The sequence below is a fragment of the Maniola jurtina genome, chromosome 23, assembly GCF_905333055.1.
Source record: "Maniola jurtina chromosome 23, ilManJurt1.1, whole genome shotgun sequence".
Lineage (NCBI taxonomy): Eukaryota > Metazoa > Arthropoda > Insecta > Lepidoptera > Nymphalidae > Maniola > Maniola jurtina.
Window position 1 is genome coordinate 1,370,914 of NC_060051.1, and position 20,434 is coordinate 1,391,347.

Here is a 20,434-nt window from a genome sequence, read left to right on the forward strand (position 1 = left end):
TTGTCCAAGAAAACCAAAGAGTTCCCCAGGGGATTATTAAAAGGACCTAAATCCACACCGGAGAAATCGCAGGCGTCATCTATTGGTATCTATCCCAGAGACGGATATGTCTATAGGCTACTGTTTATTCCCGAAAATTATAGAGGTCCCACAGGGTTTGAAACCACCGAAATTTACGCGGACGAAGACGCGGGCATCGTTTAGTTTTTGTTAAATTACTAAGTATCACTTTAACTTCGTTGATGTACCTAATATAAGTTCTCAATTTATAGAGCCTATATCACACTTCACACTAATATTATAAAGGCGAAAGTTTGTGTGTATGTGTGTATGTTTGTTACTCCTTCACGCAAAAACTAATAGACGGATTTGGCTGAGGAATGGAAATAGATAATATCCTGGATTACCACATAGGCTACTTTTTATCCCGGAAAATCAAAAAATTCCCACGGGATTTTGAAAACCTAAATCCACGCGGACGAAGTCGCAAGCATCGGCTAGCTGAAAATAATTTTCTAAAAACTACCTACTAAAAACCATAGACTAATAACACTCCTAAAAACTTGATTTTAACCCTACCTAGGCAATAGAGTTAGCAAGTTACTTTCCCTATAATGCCGAAGAAGACCCGCTCTGTATTTAGGTAACGGTTTACAAACGGCTAAAATAAATAAGCTCAGGAATCATAGGTCCGCGTATCCTAGCCTGTAATTTAGGTCTAGATCTAGGTTACGAAGGTACGCTAGCGCCCTAGGCGTGAAGCGAGATTAAACTTATTTTTACCGACTTCAAATAAAAGAGGTTACGTATTCGATTCATATACATTATTGTAAATTAAACACTTGAAATTGTTGAAAATGCAATTAAATATCACTTGCTTTAACGGGTGGAAGAGATCTACGTGTCTGACAATTCTCCATAATTAACCGACCTCCAAAAAAGGAGGAGGTTCTCAATTCGTAGGAATCTTTTTTTTTCAAAGGTGTGTGAAGTCTGCCAATCCGCATTTGGCCAGCGTGGTGGTCTATGGCCAAACCCTTCTTATTCTGAGAGGAGACCTGTGGTCTGTAGTGAGTCGGCGATGGGTTGATTTTGATGATGGTTATAATAATGCCGTTTTGGACCATATTTTGGTATATTGTTAGGCAAAATTATAACAAGTGTAAATTAAAAAATTTGTAACACCCCCGACAAGTGAAGGTTACAGTAACTAGAAAAGAGCTGATAAGTTTCAAACGGCTAAACCGATTTTCTTGGATTATAGCTAAGAACACTCTCGATCAAGCCACCTTTCAAACAAAAAAATCTAAATTAAAATGGGTTCATTAGTTTAGGAGCTACAGTGCCACAGACAGATACACAGATAGGTACACACGTCAAACTTATAACGCCCCTCTTTTTGTGTCGGGGGTTAAAAATATTTTCAAATAAGATTCACTACGAAAGACTACGGTTTTTGACCTTGGCCGAGCTATTCTAAAAAAAAAAATTAAAAAAAAACCAAACTGTCAATGTCATTCATCCTAATTTCCCGCCAAATCTCAATTCCGTTACAGCGTAATTATACAGGAGGTGTTTTTACATACCGCTTTCCGTATCATTGTCATCGGAGGAAATGACTGCACCCTTGTAATTGGTGATAGCACGTGCCGACTGTATAAAAACCTTTTTTTGTTTTTTTTTATTCAAGTAGACAATACAACATGTGTTTAGTCGTTGGTTTTAGTGATCCCTCCGATTTGAATAAACCTGTACGCAGACCAACGTAAATAATTTTTGTTTATTAAAGGTTGTTAAATATCTGTACTGTGCCTATTATTATTATAAATTATTTATCTAGGTTGGTTTTTGGCTGTAAAATTAATAAACATATTATTGTTTTTATTAAACCTTTCCAACCATTTGATTATTTTGGCCTGCAAAGCCGTTTTAGTGAAGCCGTTAAAAAAAGAAGAATAGTGAACACTGAACACCTACCTAATAATATTATTTTTGAATTCGGAACACTGTTCGAAATTGCCCTCGAACTTGACCAATCGTTCGAAATTCAAATTAAAAAGAAGTTAATCCATTGTTATCTATCGAATTGTCGATTTAAATATTTATTGAGTACAAATTGCGTTACGATACACGCGACTTTAAACTTTATGTTATTTTAAAATATAGTTCAAATTGAAGTAATTAATTACTTGAGATAAGTTTCACAAAGTCTAAACCTTACATACATTTGAAATTGAATCTTTTTCTCACAAACGTAAAGTCTAATTTGGAATGTGTTTGTAATGAATTCAACAGTTAATGAAATTACTAGATATTATATTCAACTTGACGACTGTAAAGTATTACAACCAATTTTCAAGGAGGTTTAGTATCTATGTCTAGACATTATAAAGAACCTAATCGCCATTGGAATTTGAGAAGATTAATAGAGAATTTTGCTCTGAAGGAGCCGACAACTTTGCCCGCGTGGATTTGGGTTTACCAAAAATGCACGAGAAAAGACTTTGATTTTCCGGAATATATTAAGCTATTTCTGCACGAAATTTCGTCAAAAAAGGTAACAGACAAACAGACAGACAGATACACTTTTGCACTTATACCTAATATGCATCTATGAACATGCTTATAATGAATTATTACCAGTTGATGCCCGCCACTTAGTCCTCGCGGATTTAAGTATTTGAAATCCCGTGGGAGCTCTTTGACTTTCTGGGATAAAAAGTAGCCAGCTTATGCCACTCTCTAAATTAACAAACACGTGATTTCTCATACTTATTCTTAAGAAAATATATATAATATAAAATTAGACTTTATACTTTGACGTAAGATTTTTTACACCTTTGTTACCTGTTATCTTCCAAAACCACCATAGTCCAAACTTCATAGTCGCTGATCGTTCCTCCCTGTGTTGGGGACAATACGCAGAGAAACTTTCAGCTGTTATAAAATAATAAAGGTCTGGCACGCACTGGCTCTCTCACTATGAGAAAGGATTAAACTTTCACTTAATTGCTTTTCTATTTTTTCCAACCAACAACGAATTTAGTCCATCTAAGGGTAAGCCGTACTTTTGACATAACAATTCTGGTCTGGTCTGGTGGGAGGCTTCGGCCGTGGCTAGTTACCACCATACCGTGCCGCCAAGCGATTTAGCTTCCCGGTACGATGCTGTGTAGAAACCAAAGGAGGGGTTTAATGGAAAACTGCCATACCCCTTCCAGGTTAGCCCGCTTCCATCTTAGACGGCATCATCACTTACCACCAAGTGAGATTGCAGTCAAGGGCTAACTTGTATCTGAATTTAAAAAAAAAACTAGTAGATACTTATTTTATGGTTCTATTTCCACAAATCGCCAACCCTTCATAATAGACTTAACCCTTATAATGCAATAACCTCTGCGAAGGTCGACAAACCTATACGACCTGCGCTGACATTTTCGCGCCATTTAAAAAAATCACGCGATCCACGTGGCTCTACACCTGTTATTCCATTCGTCGTAATGCTGCGCTCTGATTGTACGATAGAATGAATACATTGTCTATGCTACGAACAAATGTTTGGCGAACATTCGTTCTATTCTTGTGACAAACTTGCGTGAAAGCATTCGGCCGAGCTTTAATAAACATAATAAGTTAGTTTCGTCTGTGTTGGTGTTAGCTGGCGGGCGTGCTCTGCCTTTTTGGAGTGTTTTTTTGTTGAAACTGACTGGAAAGCGCTCTAAGGGGGTGCCGTGCGTATGTCGGCGAGCACCGGCACAGACGGGGTCCATACTCGTATAGTTTAACTAACTTGTTACAAATAACTACAAACTTGACACTGGCTAATCTTTGTAAAGCCAGATGAGAGAGAAAAAAAAAGTTAGTATCGTATATTGTTACAATATTATACAAGCCGTGATAGGATCCCGAGCACGCACCCCTAACTTTTCGGAGTTTTGTGTGCCTCGATAGCTCAACGGTTGAGGAGCGGACTGAATTCCGAAAGGTTGGTGGTTCAAACCCCATCCGTCGCTTAATTGGAAGGGAAAGTAAAGGGGAGTGTTAGTCATGATTAGTATGGCTAATATTCTTTTTTTTTAAAAAAAACAATGAAATATCACTTACTTTTCGGCTGAAGTAAAACAACGTGAGGAAATCTGCAAGCCTAAGAGTTCTCCACAATGTGCACAATCTCCACAAGCTAGCGCGATAGACTAAATGGCCAACCTCTTCCTGAGAATAGATCCGTGCGCAGTAGTGTGTAGCGAAGAGTTGATCATGATGATGATTGTTACATATTGTAGTAACTTTTGTGGTTTGAAAGAGCAAGAGTTTTTTCCTGTGGAATCAGAATTCCAAACCGGTGGTAGAGTCACCGATATACTTAAAACCCATGTACTGGTAAAACAAAAAGTTCTCGGGAGGGATTTTTGAAAACCTAAATCTACTTGGATAGAGTCGCGGTTATCATTTAGTAATTAAATAATTAATTAATGCATTTGAGAGAAAATCTTTATACAAAAATCCACGTAAAAAGAAATGAATGGTACAAAGTAAACATAATATAATGTACCTATGGTTGTTCTCGTTTGCTCGCTAGTCTGTACTGAGCATTACTGTGGTTAGTTTGTTAATCGGTAACCGCCCTTTTATTTATGGTGTGACTTTATCTTCTGGTGTTTACTTTGGACCATCTAATTTAATTCGAGATAATAAGTAGCGAATATTTTTATTTTCTTTAATGAGAGATTTTTATTTTCTTTACTTAAAGAGTTTATTAAAATAAATAGCTTTTTACCAACCTAAGTATTAACAATAGTGATAGCCCAATGGTTAGCCGAACGATGGTTCCAAGCTACAATTTGATCTTGCCTTTAGGCAAAAACGTGGGTAGGAACTAGGAACTAGGAAGGTACCTACAGCTTATAATCCAAAATCGAATTCGAGACTTTTTCCTGAGGTCCTATATTCATACTGTAGGTCTAAAGTGGTTTTTAGGGTTTCGTACCTCAAAAGGAAAAACGGAACCCTTATAGGATCACTTTGTTGTCTGTCTGTCTGTCTGTCAAGAAAGCTATAGGGTACTTCCTGTTAGTTGTCCTAGAATCATGAAAGGCAGATAAGTAGGTCTTATAGCACAAATACATACAGGAATAAATCTGAAAACCGTGAATTTGTGGTTATATCATTTAAAAAAAAAATGTGTTTCAATTTTCAAAGTAAGATAACTATACCAAGTGGGGTATCATATGAAAGGCCTTTATCTGTTCATTCTAAAACAGATTTTTATTTATTTTTATGCGTAATAGTTTTTGATTTATCGTGCAAAATGTTGGAAAAAATACCCGAGTACGGAACCCTCAGTGCGCGAGTATGACTCGCACTTGCTTCTATATGAAAATACAAACGAAATTGAACTTCCCTTTCTAGCCTTCTATAACCCTAGGGTTTGCACTTGCTCATTTAAATAAATTTAAATATTTCAACGTATTGTGTAACAGGTGGCAAATGTATGTGGGAAATTTTTAAAACCTTTAAAACTACTTTAATTTTTTACATAATATACAACTAATTAGATTTGTTCACGATTTCTAAACTTAACTTAAAATTACAGGTCTAAATGTATTGCTATACCACAGAAGTAACCCTAATATTATTAGGTAAATAACTTTTTTTTACTTATTTAACAATTTTTTTTTTGAAAATGTATCAATAAAACTCACTAAGCTAGCTTAATCCAATTTACTGTATAAGAATACTTAATAAATAAGTAAATAAACTTCACTTTTCAGACACACATTTGTTGTAATTTTTCCAAAACTGTTAAATTGCGTACATTAAAAATTATAAGCGTTACAATATGTAAATAATTGTGAAACAATGTCACTAGTAAATGTTAACGACTTTTGCATGTAACATGTTTCTAATATACATATTATTTATGCCGTTGGGTGGCAACCCTGAGAGACGGGGATGCCGTTACGTCAGGTGTCGTCCCCGTTGATTGCTTTACATATAACTGCTATTAGGATCTCGGTCTGTCTGTCTGAACCATTATAGCTCCAAAACCTATTAGTTTTGTATTCAAATAATAGTAATTTCTCTCATTTGCTCGGAAATTGCTTTATTATTAAAGATTAGCTGGCGCCCGCGACTTCGTCCGCGTGGACTTAGGTTTTTTAAAAATCCCGTGGGAACTCTTTGATTTTCCGGGATAAAAAGTAGCCTATGTGTTAATCCATGGTATAATCAACCTCCATTCTAAATTTCAGGCATATCCATCCAGTAGTTTTTGCGTGAAAGAGTAACAAACATCCATACATCCATCCATACATCCATCCATACATACAAACATTCGCGTTTATAATATTAGTAGGATGGGTTTATCTGCACTTATCTGTGAACTTGAAGTGCTTGAACCACAGATAACAACAATATTACAAAATCATCAATGGAACAGGGTTTTGGCGCGAACACGTGCCGTTGCGTCAGGTGCCACCCTGCAGGTGGGTGTAACGACCAGGTTCAACGAACACTGAGTTTTTTTTTAATTTTATAGTCTTGTTCTTGGGGTAGGACTAAAGGGCTTTCCTTGAACTGTCTGACGTTTGCATGACATTAGTTTTGGCGGTTAGTGAAAAATCGGATTAGAGGAAATCAAAAAATCTTTTTAAAAATCAATAAGAAAAGGATGCTTTTTTTTAAAAAGTGTAACTTAAGTTAGGTGTAGCTAAATTAATTAAAAAGAAATCTAATAAAAAAATTAAAGTAAATTATTTTATGCCTGAACACATTTTGTGATTCACGGTTTTCGGATTTTTTCCTTTACTTGTGCTATAAGACCTACCTACCCGCCAAACACGATTCTAGATCAACGGGAAGTATCCTATAGATTTTCTTGACGGACACGACGGACAGACAGACAGATAACAAAGTGATCCTATAAGGGTTCCTTTTTTCCTTTTGAAGTACGGAACCCTAAAATTACTTACCAAAATGAAAATGATTTAAAAGTAGCAATAATGCCCATGTTTAGTATCAAAGCATCTATACAAACTAACGCACACACAGTCTGTACATCACTGTCTATACAATTGTTTCCTTAAATTATTGTTTTTTCCCATCATTGTATTCTAATTGATCAATTATTATCATCAGAGGTGAAAGACCTTAATGATAACTACTTAGTAGGTAGGTTTAAATATTGATTTTATTGACATCTGATAAAATACCTAATGCTACGGCCACACCAGCGCGTCATGAATGTAGAATGCGGGATGTGGTGTGGAAGCATCCATGACGTGAATCTATACGTTCTTATTCTTTCTTTATTTGCATTCATGTCTTACATCATAAAAATATATAATATTACAACATGAAGCCCAGTCAGGGCGTTGTTGCAAAGTATAACATTGGTAATTATAATATCTTATCCATACTAATATTATAAATGCGAACGTGTGTCTGTCTGTCTGTCTATCTGTCTGTCTGTCTGTCAGTCTGCTACATTTTCACGGCCCAACAGTGTAACCTATTCTGACGAAAGGTACAGGGTTAGCTTATATCCCGAGGACGGACATAGGCTACTTTTTATCCCGGAAAATCACAGAGTTCCCGCGGGATTCCTAAAGACCCCTCCACTTAACCGATTTGTGTGTTTGGTACCGAAGTAGCTTGCATCCCTGTATTCGAAATAGGCAACTTTTATCCCGGAAAATCAAACAGTTCTCACGGGATCTATAAAAATCTAAATCTAAGCGGACGAAGTCGCGGGCATCCTTTAGTAGGTAATATTTCAACAAATACGCGCAGACAGCGCGACTGCACTAGCGAACGTCATTGAGGAAAGCTGAATGACTGAAAATTGTACATAATGTTTTCAATGGTGTATGAATCTGCCAATCGCACAATCTGCAGCTAAGTATAGTCTTCTAAATATAAAAAGGAAAAGATGACTGACCGACAGACTGATATATCTAGAGAGATCTGACTGTGGCATGCAGATAGATGCAGATTTTGACGTGGGCATACGCTAAGAAAGGATTTTGAAAATTCAACCCTTAAGGAGGCAATATTTTGAAAGGGGTTTGGTATCACACTAATATTATAAAGGCGAAAGTTTGTATGTGTGTGTGTGTGTGTGTGTGTGTGTGTGTGTGTGTATGTGTGTATGTTTGTTACTCCTTCACGCAAAAACTACTGGACGAATTTGGCTGAAATTTGGAATGGAGATAGATAATATCCTGGATTAGCACATAAGCTACTTTTTATCCCGGAAAATCAAAGAGTTCCTACGGGATTTCAAAAAATCTAAATCCACGCGGGCGAAGTCGCGGGCATCGGCTAGTATTCCACATATACCTAAGTTATAATGTTATAATGTAATATAATGTTATAATCGGCATGGCAACGAACGAAAGTCAATTTTTCCTTTCGCGCTTACATAGTATATGACATAACGCCGGCATTGTGTGGGGCTTCCCACGGCACACCGTGGGATCGGTTAGTGGGTTACATTTACGCTCCGTGATCTTGACATTAGGACTTGAACTAGATCTATGCAGTTTAGCTTCATTATATAACACTAGCTTAGACGTCCACGGGGACTTCTCACTAAATGATTGGCAATATCAAACGCATCAGTCGCAGGGAGTCTCTGTCTGTCGGTGTGTGGAAACACCGATAGACTTTTTCTTTTCTTTCTTCTCTTTGGGATGTTGAGCGTGCGTTGCTCCTCCCCGCCGTAGTCTTCACTCTAACCATCCAAGCTCGCTCCAGAAGTCGAGGGCCTCATGAAGTTAGGTTGGGGATCCTTAATGGCGCTCTCGTTGTTCTGCCACACCCGTGCACTTCAGGAGCACGTGCATCGGTGTTTCATCGACCTCCATGCAGGCGCTATAACGAAAAGGCTTTGTTTAGTGGGCTATTCCTGATTATGAGTCGTACCACCTTCTCTAAGTTTATCTCTATCCAGGCGGAGTAGTTTGTTAGTTTGTCGTTGATCTATGTTAGTGAAAGCCCCTTTGGCTTGCCTGTGTGTCAGTCAGTTGTGTTTGCCCATAATTGGGAATGCGCTTTCAGTATTAGTTCATGCAGCCAAGTTTTAAACTCACTGAAGGGTTACAAGGTTACGCTTTCTCGTGCGAGGGCGCTAATTCTATCATCTTGTTTGTCATGTTTTTCTATGTGCCCTGCTTATTGTCACTTTGGCTTCACAACCCGTTGTGCTATGTCGGTTAATCTGGTTCTCCTACAGATCTTCTCAGAATGAAATTAAATACTTAGGTATAGTCTATAGTTTATAGCCAAATGTTTAAGTAATTTACTTTATCAGTGATAAATTTTCCCACTTGTTGAACGGAAATCAAAATTTAATATGCGCATTTAATCAAATAACCCTCAACTGACGCGAGCAATTGTCAGTCACGCAATGAGCTTTTACTTTATGGGGCCCGTTTGACCATCGGCATGCGAGGGTTAACTCCAATTTGACATGTTAATGGGGTAATATGAAACGATTACCATTTCGGCTATGGGAATTTTTCACAAATAAAGGGGGAAACTTAGAATTTTAATTTCTTTTTTATTTTGGAATTTGCAGGGTGTCACAGTTTAGGGAAATGTCGATGTTTTTAACTTATAGGTACCTAGACTAGCGCTTGGCTGCACTCAGACCTGCTGGCAAGTGATGATGCAGCCTAAGATGGGGCGCGCTTGCCTAGAATATGCCTAAATATGAATATTGCTGTATGAATAAATTATTTATTGTTATAGGTTATCCAAGAGTAGGTAAATGTAGTGGTTAATTTTATTCTTGACATAGGTTGGTGAAATTGGGCCTAAGTGTCTGGCAATGGTGATTTCTAATAAATACCATTCCGAAGAAAAAAATTACACTTTATACTTTGACGAAAGATTTCATACACCTTTGTTAATTCTATCTGCCAAAGCCAAAATGGTCCAAATTTCACAGTCGCTGATCGTTCCTCCCGTGTTCCTCCCTGTGTTGGGGACAATGCGCATAGAAACTTTCAGCTTTTATAAAATAACTAGCCGATGCCCGCGACTTCGCCCGCGTGGATTTAGGTTTTTTGAAATCCCGTGGGAACTCTTTGGTTTTCCGGGATAAAAAGTGGCCTATGTGCTAATCCAGGATATTATCTATCTCCATTCCAAATTTCAGCCAAATCCGTCCAGTAGTTTTTGCGTGAAGGAGTAACAAACATACACACACACACACACACACACACACACACACATACAAACTTTCGCCTTTATAATATTAGTGTGACGAAGGTCTTGCCCTCACAGGCTCTTAGTCCAATAGCCAGTCAAATTCTTGCAAACTAAAGTCAACTTCCGAATTACAAAAGGCAGCATTATGTATGCGTTTCCGACAAGTTCCATCAGAGGGTGGAGTCAAATCTACCGTAAAATTGCTATTGTTCACCAAATTACTCATTTTTAACATTTTTTTTACTTTTACCGGATTACCGTTATGCTCCAGTAAGAATTAGAGGGTTAACTTGAATGTCGAAATAGTTGGTAAGTAGGTACCTACCCAGTTCTGTTTCTTTCAAAATGTAATGTTTGATTAGGTCTTAGTTTACTTTTAAAACTATAGAATGCCTTTAATCTACGATTCTAGGTATAATCTAATCTAATACAAGTGTAAATTAAAAATTTATAACACCCCCGACAAGTGAAGGTTACAGTAACTAGAAAAGAGCTGATAACTTTCAAACGGCTGAACCGATTTTCTTGGATCATAGCTAAGAACACTCTCGATCAAACCACCTTTCAAACAAGAAAAAACTAAATTTAAATCGGTTCCTTCATTTAGGAGCTACAATGCCACAGACAGATACACAGATACACACGTCAAACTTATAACACCCCTCTTTTTGGGTCGGGGGTTAAAAATCTTATAAGTATCTATCTAGTATCTTTATTATCATGATCAATCTATCGCCGGCCTACTACTGAGCACGGGTCAACTTTCAGAAGGGTTTTAGCACACCTTTGAGAACATTACAATGGAAAACTCTCAGGCATGCAGGTTTCCTTACGATGTTTTCCTTCACCGTTAAAGTAAGCGATATTCAATTAATTTTTAACCCCCGACCCAAAAAGAGGGGTGTTATAAGTTTGACATGTGTATCAGTGTATCTGTGTATCTGTCTGTGGCACCGTAGCGCCTAAACTAATGAACCGATTTTAATTTAGTTTTTTTTTGTTTGAAAGGTGGCTTGATCGAAAGTGTTATTAGCTATAATCCAAGAAAATCGGTTCAGCCGTTTGTAAGTTATTAGCTCTTTTCTAGTTACTGTAACCTTCACTTGTCGGGGGTGTTATAAATTTTTAATTTACACTTGTTAAGTTTACGTCTTGCTGAGTTTGTATTTAAAATATTTTTTTTAATTTTTTAACCATAAAGAATATAAACTCACACAGGTTAAATCATAAAAAAGTTTTACTATAAAAATCGTTATTTACAGTTTGAGTTTGTATCTAAAAATGTTTTTAACAAGTCCATTTTCCCGGTAAGCGTTATATTCGTTAATTTATTTTTGAATATATTTAACTGGTTTGAAGTGAATCAAACGTACTGAAAAAATCCATTTAATCTGTCCTTGGGAGCGAGATGACGTCACACATAAACAGGTTCGCGCCAAAACGAGTTATGTTTAGGTTAAGTATGATTTTAATGTTAATGGGACAAGTTGCTTTCAAAATCAAGTCAAAGTCAATCTCAAGTCAAAGTCAAAGTCATTCACTCAAATTGAGTACTTTTGTACACTTTCTGATGGTCAAACAATAACGTTGTGGTGATAATTAATTACTTTAACTTAAAACTAAAGCTACGATCGTTCCAAACGCCCCCAACAAACTCAGCCGGGTTTTTTATCACAGGATTTTTTTCAAGAACTGAAATGAACTACGAAAATATCTATAAGATCTGAGTTAATAAGAATGCACTTGTGTAAATTAATTATTATAAAATTAGACTCGTAAGAACTTCTTGATTTTTCGGAATAAAAAGTGGCCTATGTCCGTCCAATGAACGCTATCTGTGTATCAAATTACGTTGAAATCAGGTTAAGTGGATGGGTGAAAAGCTAGCAGATAGACAGACAGACTGTCTGTCTGACTGTCACATGATATATTTATAATATTAGTATAGAAGTATGGATAGTAATTAAAATGTGAATAGGGTGACTATGTTTATAACCAGTCTAACTGCGTTATTTACTGCCCATTATATTCTACTAATTAATATTGTTAATAACTCCTGACCCAAAAAGAGGGGTGTTATAAGTTTGACGTGAACAATTGAAAAAAAAGCGAAAAATTTATAACACCCCCGACCAGTGAAGGTTACAGTAACTAGAAAAGAGCTGATAACTTTCAAACGGCTGAACCGATTTTCTTGGATTGTAGTTAAGAACACTCGATCAAGCCACCTTTCATACAAAAAAAAAACTAAATTAAAATCGGTTCATTAGTTTAGGAGCTACGATGCCACAGACAAATACACACGTCAAATTTATAACACCCGTCTTTTTGGGTCGGGGATTAAAATAAATGATTAAAATAAATTAGGACGTCCCTATGTTAACTCTAATTCATAGCCACCCCGAACCATAATTAAATATACCTTTGTCTAACATTTCGGTTGTTAACGAAACAATTGCTTGCACAGTTCAATGTCGTCGTTTTTTGTCCACGTGAGAATCCGCCATGTTTGATCGGCCATCTTGATTGCGTTCAGGATGTTATGAATAACGTTAAAATTTTATTTTTGAAAAAATCACAATGGTTTATTGCCTCGTAATACAATTTACATTAACCATGGCCGTAGTGGCCGTACCTAGTCATAAATAATTAAATTGTTTAAACCGCGCTTAGAGATATTCACTAATTTTTAGAGTTAGGTACCTAGTCCTACGGGCTACGTTTCAGAATGGTAAAAAGTGTTTTATTAGGGTACCCGTATACCCTAGGGTAAAAACAGAACTCTTAAAGGATCACTTTGTTGTCTGTCTGTCTGTGAAGAAACCTATAGGGTACTTCCCATTGACCTAGAATCATGAAATTTAGCAGGTAGGTAGGTCTTATAGCACAAACACAGGAATAAATCTGTGGTTACATCATTAAAAAAAATTTAAAATGTGTTTCAATTTTCAAAATAAGATAACTATACCAAGTGGGGTATCATATGAAAGGGCTTTACTTGCACATCCTAAAACAGATTTTTATTTATTTTTATGTACAATAGTTTTTGATTTATCGTGCAAAATGTTGGAAAAATACCCGAGTACGGAACCCTCAGTGCGCGAGTCTGACTCGCACTTGGCCGGTTTTTTTTTGGCGCGACTTTCTTCGACTTTCACAATCGATTATGACATGGAATTTGGAACTGGATTATGTTCATTTAAAGTTTAAGTAGGTACTTCTATTTTACAGGAAAAATAAAACTAACGGTCTAACAAGCATAGTTTTTTTTTTTGATATTAACAATTATTACACCTCTACAAACAAAGTTTTGCACTTCGTTAAGTGTTTTTTACCGTTTTACCTCTGCTGTAGTACGGAACACTCGGTACGCGAGTCCGACTCGCACTTGGCCGGTTTTTTAATTTATTTCACGTTGTAAATTAAAAACATATCTACTTACCTAATATCATATAGTCAAGATTTAAGGCAATTAAATATCACTTGCTTAAAAAGTTTTAACGGTGAAGGAAAACATCGCGAGGAAACCTGCATGCCTGAGAGTTCTTCATAATGTTGTGTGTTCTCAAAGGTGTGTGAAGTCTGCCAATCCGCAATTGGCCAGGGTGGATATTGTCAAACCCTTCTCATTCTGAAAGGAGACCCGTGCTCAGTAGTGCGCCGGCGATGATCATGATGATAGGATTGGGGATGTAGGTAAACCTGATAATGGTATAGTATTATAACTCGCTTTTTGTATGGGTGAAGGCTAATATAATCCTACTCTATGGGTGAAGGTGTGAAGCGATGTTCCCACGTCATTATATCGTTATGACTTTTAGAATTCCGTACTAAAATGGTAAAAATGGAACCCTTATGGTGGGAGTTCTCCGCCTGTCTGTCTGTCCGTCTGTTTGTCTATCACTGTTGATTATTTCAGTAACTTTTAAAGCGTATGATTTTTTAGTTTAATTACAAAAGGGGGGGAAAATCGGGCAATTGAAATTTCATAGTAAGTAAGATAACTGTACCAAATGGGGTACCTATTACATGAAAGGCTTTTACTTAATACTTTCAAAACAGGTTTTTATTTATTTTTATGCATAATGGTTTTTGATTTATCGTGCAAAATATCGAAAAAATATCGTTCCCCGCAAACTTTACCAATTGAAAAATTATGGTCAGTAAAGGTTTGTGTAAATTTTACAAGAAAGATAAAACGAACGCTCTATTTAGCATATGTTTAAAGTTAGTTTTGCGGTTCATCAGCAAAGTTATTCTTAACATTTAACTACTTCTGTAGTAGGTACGGAACCCTCGGTGCGTGAGTCTGTCTCGCACTTGGCCTGTTTTTTTATATCTAAATCATTGATATGACATTTAAATAAATGATTTGAAAAAACAAGAAAGATGTGCACCATCGGATTTCCGGTTTGCTCTGTTGAGGAAAATTATCTACTCTAATAAGTATTATAAAGTGCTAAGTTTGTAACTTTAGATGTACTTAGGAGGTAATCTCGGAAACTACTACCTACTCATCCGATTTCAACATTTTGTTTACTTATAGATGCTATAATATCCCCGAGTGATATAGGTTAATATAAAATATCATACAAGTGTAAAAGAAAAATTTATAACACCCCCGACAAGTGAAGGTTACAGTAATTAGGAAAGAGCTGATAACTTTCAAACGGCTGAACCGATTTTCTTGGATTATAGCTAAGAACACTCTCGATCAAGCCACCTTTCAAACAAAAGAAACTAAATTAAAATCGGTTCATTAGTTTAGGAGCTACGATGCCACAGACAGATACACAGATACACAGCACCTTACAGAAACACCCTTCTTTTTGGGTCGGGGGTTAAAAACGTGGACAAAGTTGCTCTATCTGATCATTAAACTTAGTGATGAGATAAAGCAACTCCACTGAACAAGATGAATAGGTAGAGTTTTCTTTCTTTCTTCTCTTCCCATTTATTGTTTCTTTATATACCCAGGTATATAAACGGGATGTATTCAAAAGCTCCAGCCCAACAAGTTAACACAGACTTGTAAGTAATTTATACATGAGATATGAATCGCCTACGTGTGAAATACGTGAAAGTGCGCTACACAGTGGAACGAATGTATGGGATGGGTTCGAAGGCATTTCTTTTTAACCCCCGACCCATAAAGAGGGGTGTTATAAGTTTGACGTGTGTATCTGTGTATCTGTCTGTGGCTTCGTAGCTCCTAAACTAATGAACCGATTTTAATTTAGTTTTTTTTTGTTTGAAGGGTAGCTTGATCGAGAGTGTTCTTAGCTATAATCCAAGAAAATCAGTTCAGCCGTTTGAAAGTTATCAGCTCTTTTCTAGTTACTGTAACCTTCACTTGTCGGGGTGTTATAAATTTTTAATTTATATTTGTTGAGACTAACTTTAATTACTAGGTTATGACTATGAGTTTTGACGTTCTATCAAACCGTGACGCCATTTCTTTAATTAATTTTTTTTTAAACTGCTCATTACTACAAAATCCAAACTAATCCCGTGTAAATTGTCGTGCCCACTCCTGGCACAAGCTTTACGCTTAATTGGAGGGGAAAGGGGAGTATTAGTCATGATTAGCATGGCTAATATTCTTATTGGAAAAAAAGTAGAGACTAGCTTTTTCCAGCGACAGGGATTCCTTTAGAATTTCTTTAAATCTCTTCTGAGTTAGGGTCTACACTCTAAATTATATAGATATAACCTAGACATATATCTATCTAGATAAGCTCAAAATTGTCGAGATCCAGTGGCTTAATCTGCAAGTTGATATTATACCTATTACCTATGTATGAAAACTAAGTTTAATTAATTTTTAATGAGTTATTTCCGGTTAGTGCAATATCCAGGAGGTCGATGTATCTTTTATTGCGTTTGCGTAGCGCAAATAAACAAAATAAAAGAATTGAAAATACGATGAATGAATAATTAAATTAATTTTAACATAGTTAAACTTGATTTTTACGGTTAACACCATTATGATAAACCCATCGCCGGCCTACTACTGAGTATCTTCTCAGAATGTTAAGGGTATGCCATAGTCTACCATGGACTCCGTCTAAATTAAGATTGACAGGAGTGTAAGTTCGTTGTAAGTGGTAACATGTTGTTAATATGAAGCGCCCCATCTAGTGGAACATTATTATATCGCTGATGCAACACTTACGTCGATGCGTTGCTCCATTGCGACGTGATTGAAGAACAAATCAACATACAAACACACTTGCGCATCACACTTCACACTAATCTTATAAATGCGAAAATTTGTGTATATGTATGTATGTATGTTACACTTTCACGCAAAAACTACTGGACGGATTTGGCTCAAATTTAGAATGAAGGTATATTATACCATGGATTAACACATAGGCTACTTTTTATCCCGGAAAAGTAAAGAATTCCAACGGGATTTTTGAAAACAAATACCTAGCCAAGCGAACGAAGTCGCGGGCATCAGCTAGCTTATAATATGGGTAGGTACTAGGTAGTGATTAAAAAATCCGCAAATATTTCATATTTAATTAGTCATAACCACCGGATATGCCTTCATTAGACACAATATTGTCATTTGTCACCGGCAAGTTATCTCAAGACGCATCGTTCTCAGGCGGTCCCGTGTGTGGCGGGTGTCATTGTGTGGTGGTTCACATAACCTTGCCGGTTTAACCTTTTTGTGGATGGTCAGTTGGGTTACGTGGATTGACTTCCGAGGATTTAAATAACTTTTTTCAATGGATAGATACTATAGTTGGTTGGTTTGAAGAAATCCAGATTAAATATCATTTTTTGTTTCAATTATTATGTAAAAAACTGTCTCTAGGGTTCCGTAACTAGAAAGGAAAAATTGAACACTTATAGGATTACTTTGTTGTCTGTCTGTCCGTCTGTCGTGTCTGTCAAGAAACCTATACTTAGGTTACTTCCCGTTGACCTAGAATCATGTTTGGCAGGTGGCCAAATTTCATGATTCTAGGTTGATGAGGTTTTGGTGGTGGTCTTATAGAACAAGTAAAGGAAAAATTCCAAAAACCGTGAATTTGTGGTAACATCACAAAAAAAAATTAAAATGTAGTCATGAACAACAAATTAAATAAATAAATAAATAAATAAACTTTTATTCGGGACTATAAGCTAGGCGCAAACACAGTACATAAGTAAAACACACAGTAAAATTAGTAGGTATTTTCAATTATCAAAGCAAGATAACTATACCTACCAAGTGGGATATCATATGAATGAGCTTTACCTGTTACTGTAAATTCTAAAACAGGTTTTTATTTATTTTTATGCATAAGTAATAGTTTTTCATTTATCGTGCAAAATGTCGGAAAAAATACCCGCGTACAGAACCGTCGGTGAGCGAGTCTGACTCGCCCTTAACCGGTTTTCGTTCTAGTCTAACCAAGAATATCTCTACTTAGCTTTATTATCAACACTTTTTCTATACTTTAATCAATGTTTTAAGCGAAACAGACAAAGGTTAACGGTGATCTACATTGATAGTTAACCTTAGATCCGGCCTAGGTTTCATTTTAACCTATTGTGCATAAAAATGACTCATTCATGCTCTATTAAAATGACTATCAATGCTTCAAGGAAAATGCCGTTAAATATACTTACTTATTATTTTTTACAAGCTTGGCCGTAACTCGGTCATAATTTGGTCTTTATTTTGTTGTTTTTTTATGGCTAAAAATAACAAAAATATGTTCTTTCATATATAAGTATATAAGATGATTACTGGCTAGATTTTAATCTAGATTAATTTTGATGTACAATGCACTATATTGCAGCTATATAAGAGGCATATTCGCCCAGCGAATAATCTCTTAAAATAAAGATTTAAAAAAAAAACATGAACATTTGAAGGACAAAACATTAAATCAACAAACCAACCCGGCTAGCATGGGCAGTAAATAAAAATTATATCCCCCGATTATATCCACTGATTTCTATGACATCAGTGGATATAATCGGGGATATAATTTTTATCTACTGCCCATGCTAGCCGGGCAATGAACATTTAAAACACTTTCGCATTTATAATACTAGCCGATGCCCGCGACTTTGCCCGCGTGGATTTAGATTTTTCAAAATCCCGTGGGAACTCTTTGATTTTCCGGGATAAAAAGTAGCCTATGTGCTAATCCAGGATACTATCTATCTCCATTCCTTTCAGCCAAATCTGTCGAGTAGTTTTTGCGTGAAGCAGTAACAAACATACACACACGCATACACACAAACTTTCGCCTTTATAATATTAGTATGATGGGAGTGATTGCGCTGTCTGTTATAATGTAATATTATACTAACTCGTTTTTCTTTCTTTACAGGAAAAGATGTTGAAACTACGAGCGAAGATCCGTAAAAGGCCGCGGTGATGTGTCAATTTGACAGTTTAGTGAAAAAAAAAACTATAAAATTGAACTAATATTCAACTAATAATACTCCCAAAATCCTCCTAGACTAGTTAAAAGTGCCAACTATAGTGAAACGTAGAACTCCAAACTAATTCGTCTGACGAACAAAAAAAACGGGCCAAACTCCTCTTTTTTGGACGTCGGTTAAAATATAGTGAACCACAGAACTCCAAAAGCACAGATCGTGCAAACGTAAAATACAAAAAAAGTGATAAAAAATAGTGAAACATAGAGCTTGGAATAAATAGATCTGACATAATAACGACAGAACTCAAAAGGCATAGGTCGGGCAAAAATTAAATACAAAAAGTGATAACAATTCAATAGTGGACCATAGAACCAAGTTTACAAAGAAAACAATTGAAATAGTGGACCAACGAACTGTATGCAACGATAAAAGTGCTAGAAGTGCCAATTAAAATAAAGTTTTTTACTGTGATGCAAAGGGATTGAACAATGGATTTACATGCACCACCTCTAGTTGTTCACGGATACGAACCCCATGCACCGTTGTTGGAAGTGGAAGGTCTAGATCCTCATAGTCCTCAGCAAAAGGTCCTTATTCATGCACCAATTCAGAGCCAAGAGCTCATGAGCAATGACCATCGGAATGGAGGTAAGGTTAGGGTCTGATGATTTTTTATTTTATTTTCTGTACTTATACATCCGTATTTATTATACATATTTCCTATATTATAGAATATGAGAAAGTGGGTCTATTATGTCTGTCTGCTACCTTTTCGCCACCCACTCGTAAAAGTATAATTTCGATGGGGTACAGAAAAAGCTTGCATTTCGGAAATGGGTATGGGTTTATGCTGTTCCCTTTGTTCCGAAAAATCAAAGAAATTTTACGGGATCACATCACAAAGAAAAAGTATTACTTTTTGTGTGGTAGTACGGAACTCTTCGTGCATAAGTCCGACTCGAACTTGACTGTTTTTTTCCATTTAAAGTAATAAAGTAACCTCTTTCATAAATAGCCGAAATAAAATCTGATTATATATATTATCTCCTCGTGAAACTTTAAAATTGTTTATAGCAGGTTTTTTTGTTAAAAAAGATTTTCGCCATTTTATGCTTTTTATTTAACGTTGTTAAATAATAGTTTTCACCTCACAAGCTCAAAAAAAGCGAGTTTGCTGTCTAAAACCAGTGAGGAAAAACGACTTTTGCTTGCTAAACTACACGATAGCAAAGTTTTTGTTTCATGTGCCTTTGAATCCCTCACTTCACTCAGAATTCTATAATGGAACTAGAATTAGAATCCTTCGCCCGCTCGGGGTTCAAACTAGGTACTCGCAACAAAAATGACCTTTGCTATCTTCTTGAAGAAATAACTATTATAAAACAGCAGAAAGAAAAACTGAATTAGTAGATACTAATTATGAATATTGTTATTAAAAAGTTAAGTAGAAATTTTTTAAGTTTGAAAAGATGAAATTTGGTTTGGAATCCGTAATTAACTTAATTAAGAAATCGCAGTAGTTTTAAGCCGCTAATAAGATTATAAGGAGTCTTATAAGTAGATAGGTACTAAGATAAGAAAAATTTGCTACAGTTTTTATAGAATTATTACGTTGATTTTATGTTAAATCAGTATTTTATTTTTTTATATCGTCTTAAAAAAATACTTTGAAATGTATTTAAGACCATTTAGCTAAGTCGAATTAATGAAGCAATTGTATAAAACTTAGAAGTATCTAGGCTTTATATCACATTAGAGATTTATTCATTTTTGATTAAATTAACTGCTTGAAATAAATCTGCCTACTAGATTTGAATATTCA

At 35.9% G+C, this 20,434-nt stretch overlaps 1 protein-coding gene across 1 annotated transcript in view; it reads left to right on the plus strand.

The window, feature by feature from the left end:
• The window catches only part of LOC123877438 (paired box protein Pax-5), a 105,588-nt gene that overhangs the window by 22,157 nt on the left and 62,997 nt on the right, over positions 1 to 20,434 (plus strand). Inside the window, exon 2 of the mRNA XM_045924239.1 lies at positions 18,558 to 19,260. Within this exon, the coding sequence (XP_045780195.1) occupies positions 19,101 to 19,260 (160 nt within the window). The 5' untranslated portion in view covers positions 18,558 to 19,100. The remainder of the gene's footprint in view (positions 1 to 18,557; positions 19,261 to 20,434) is intronic.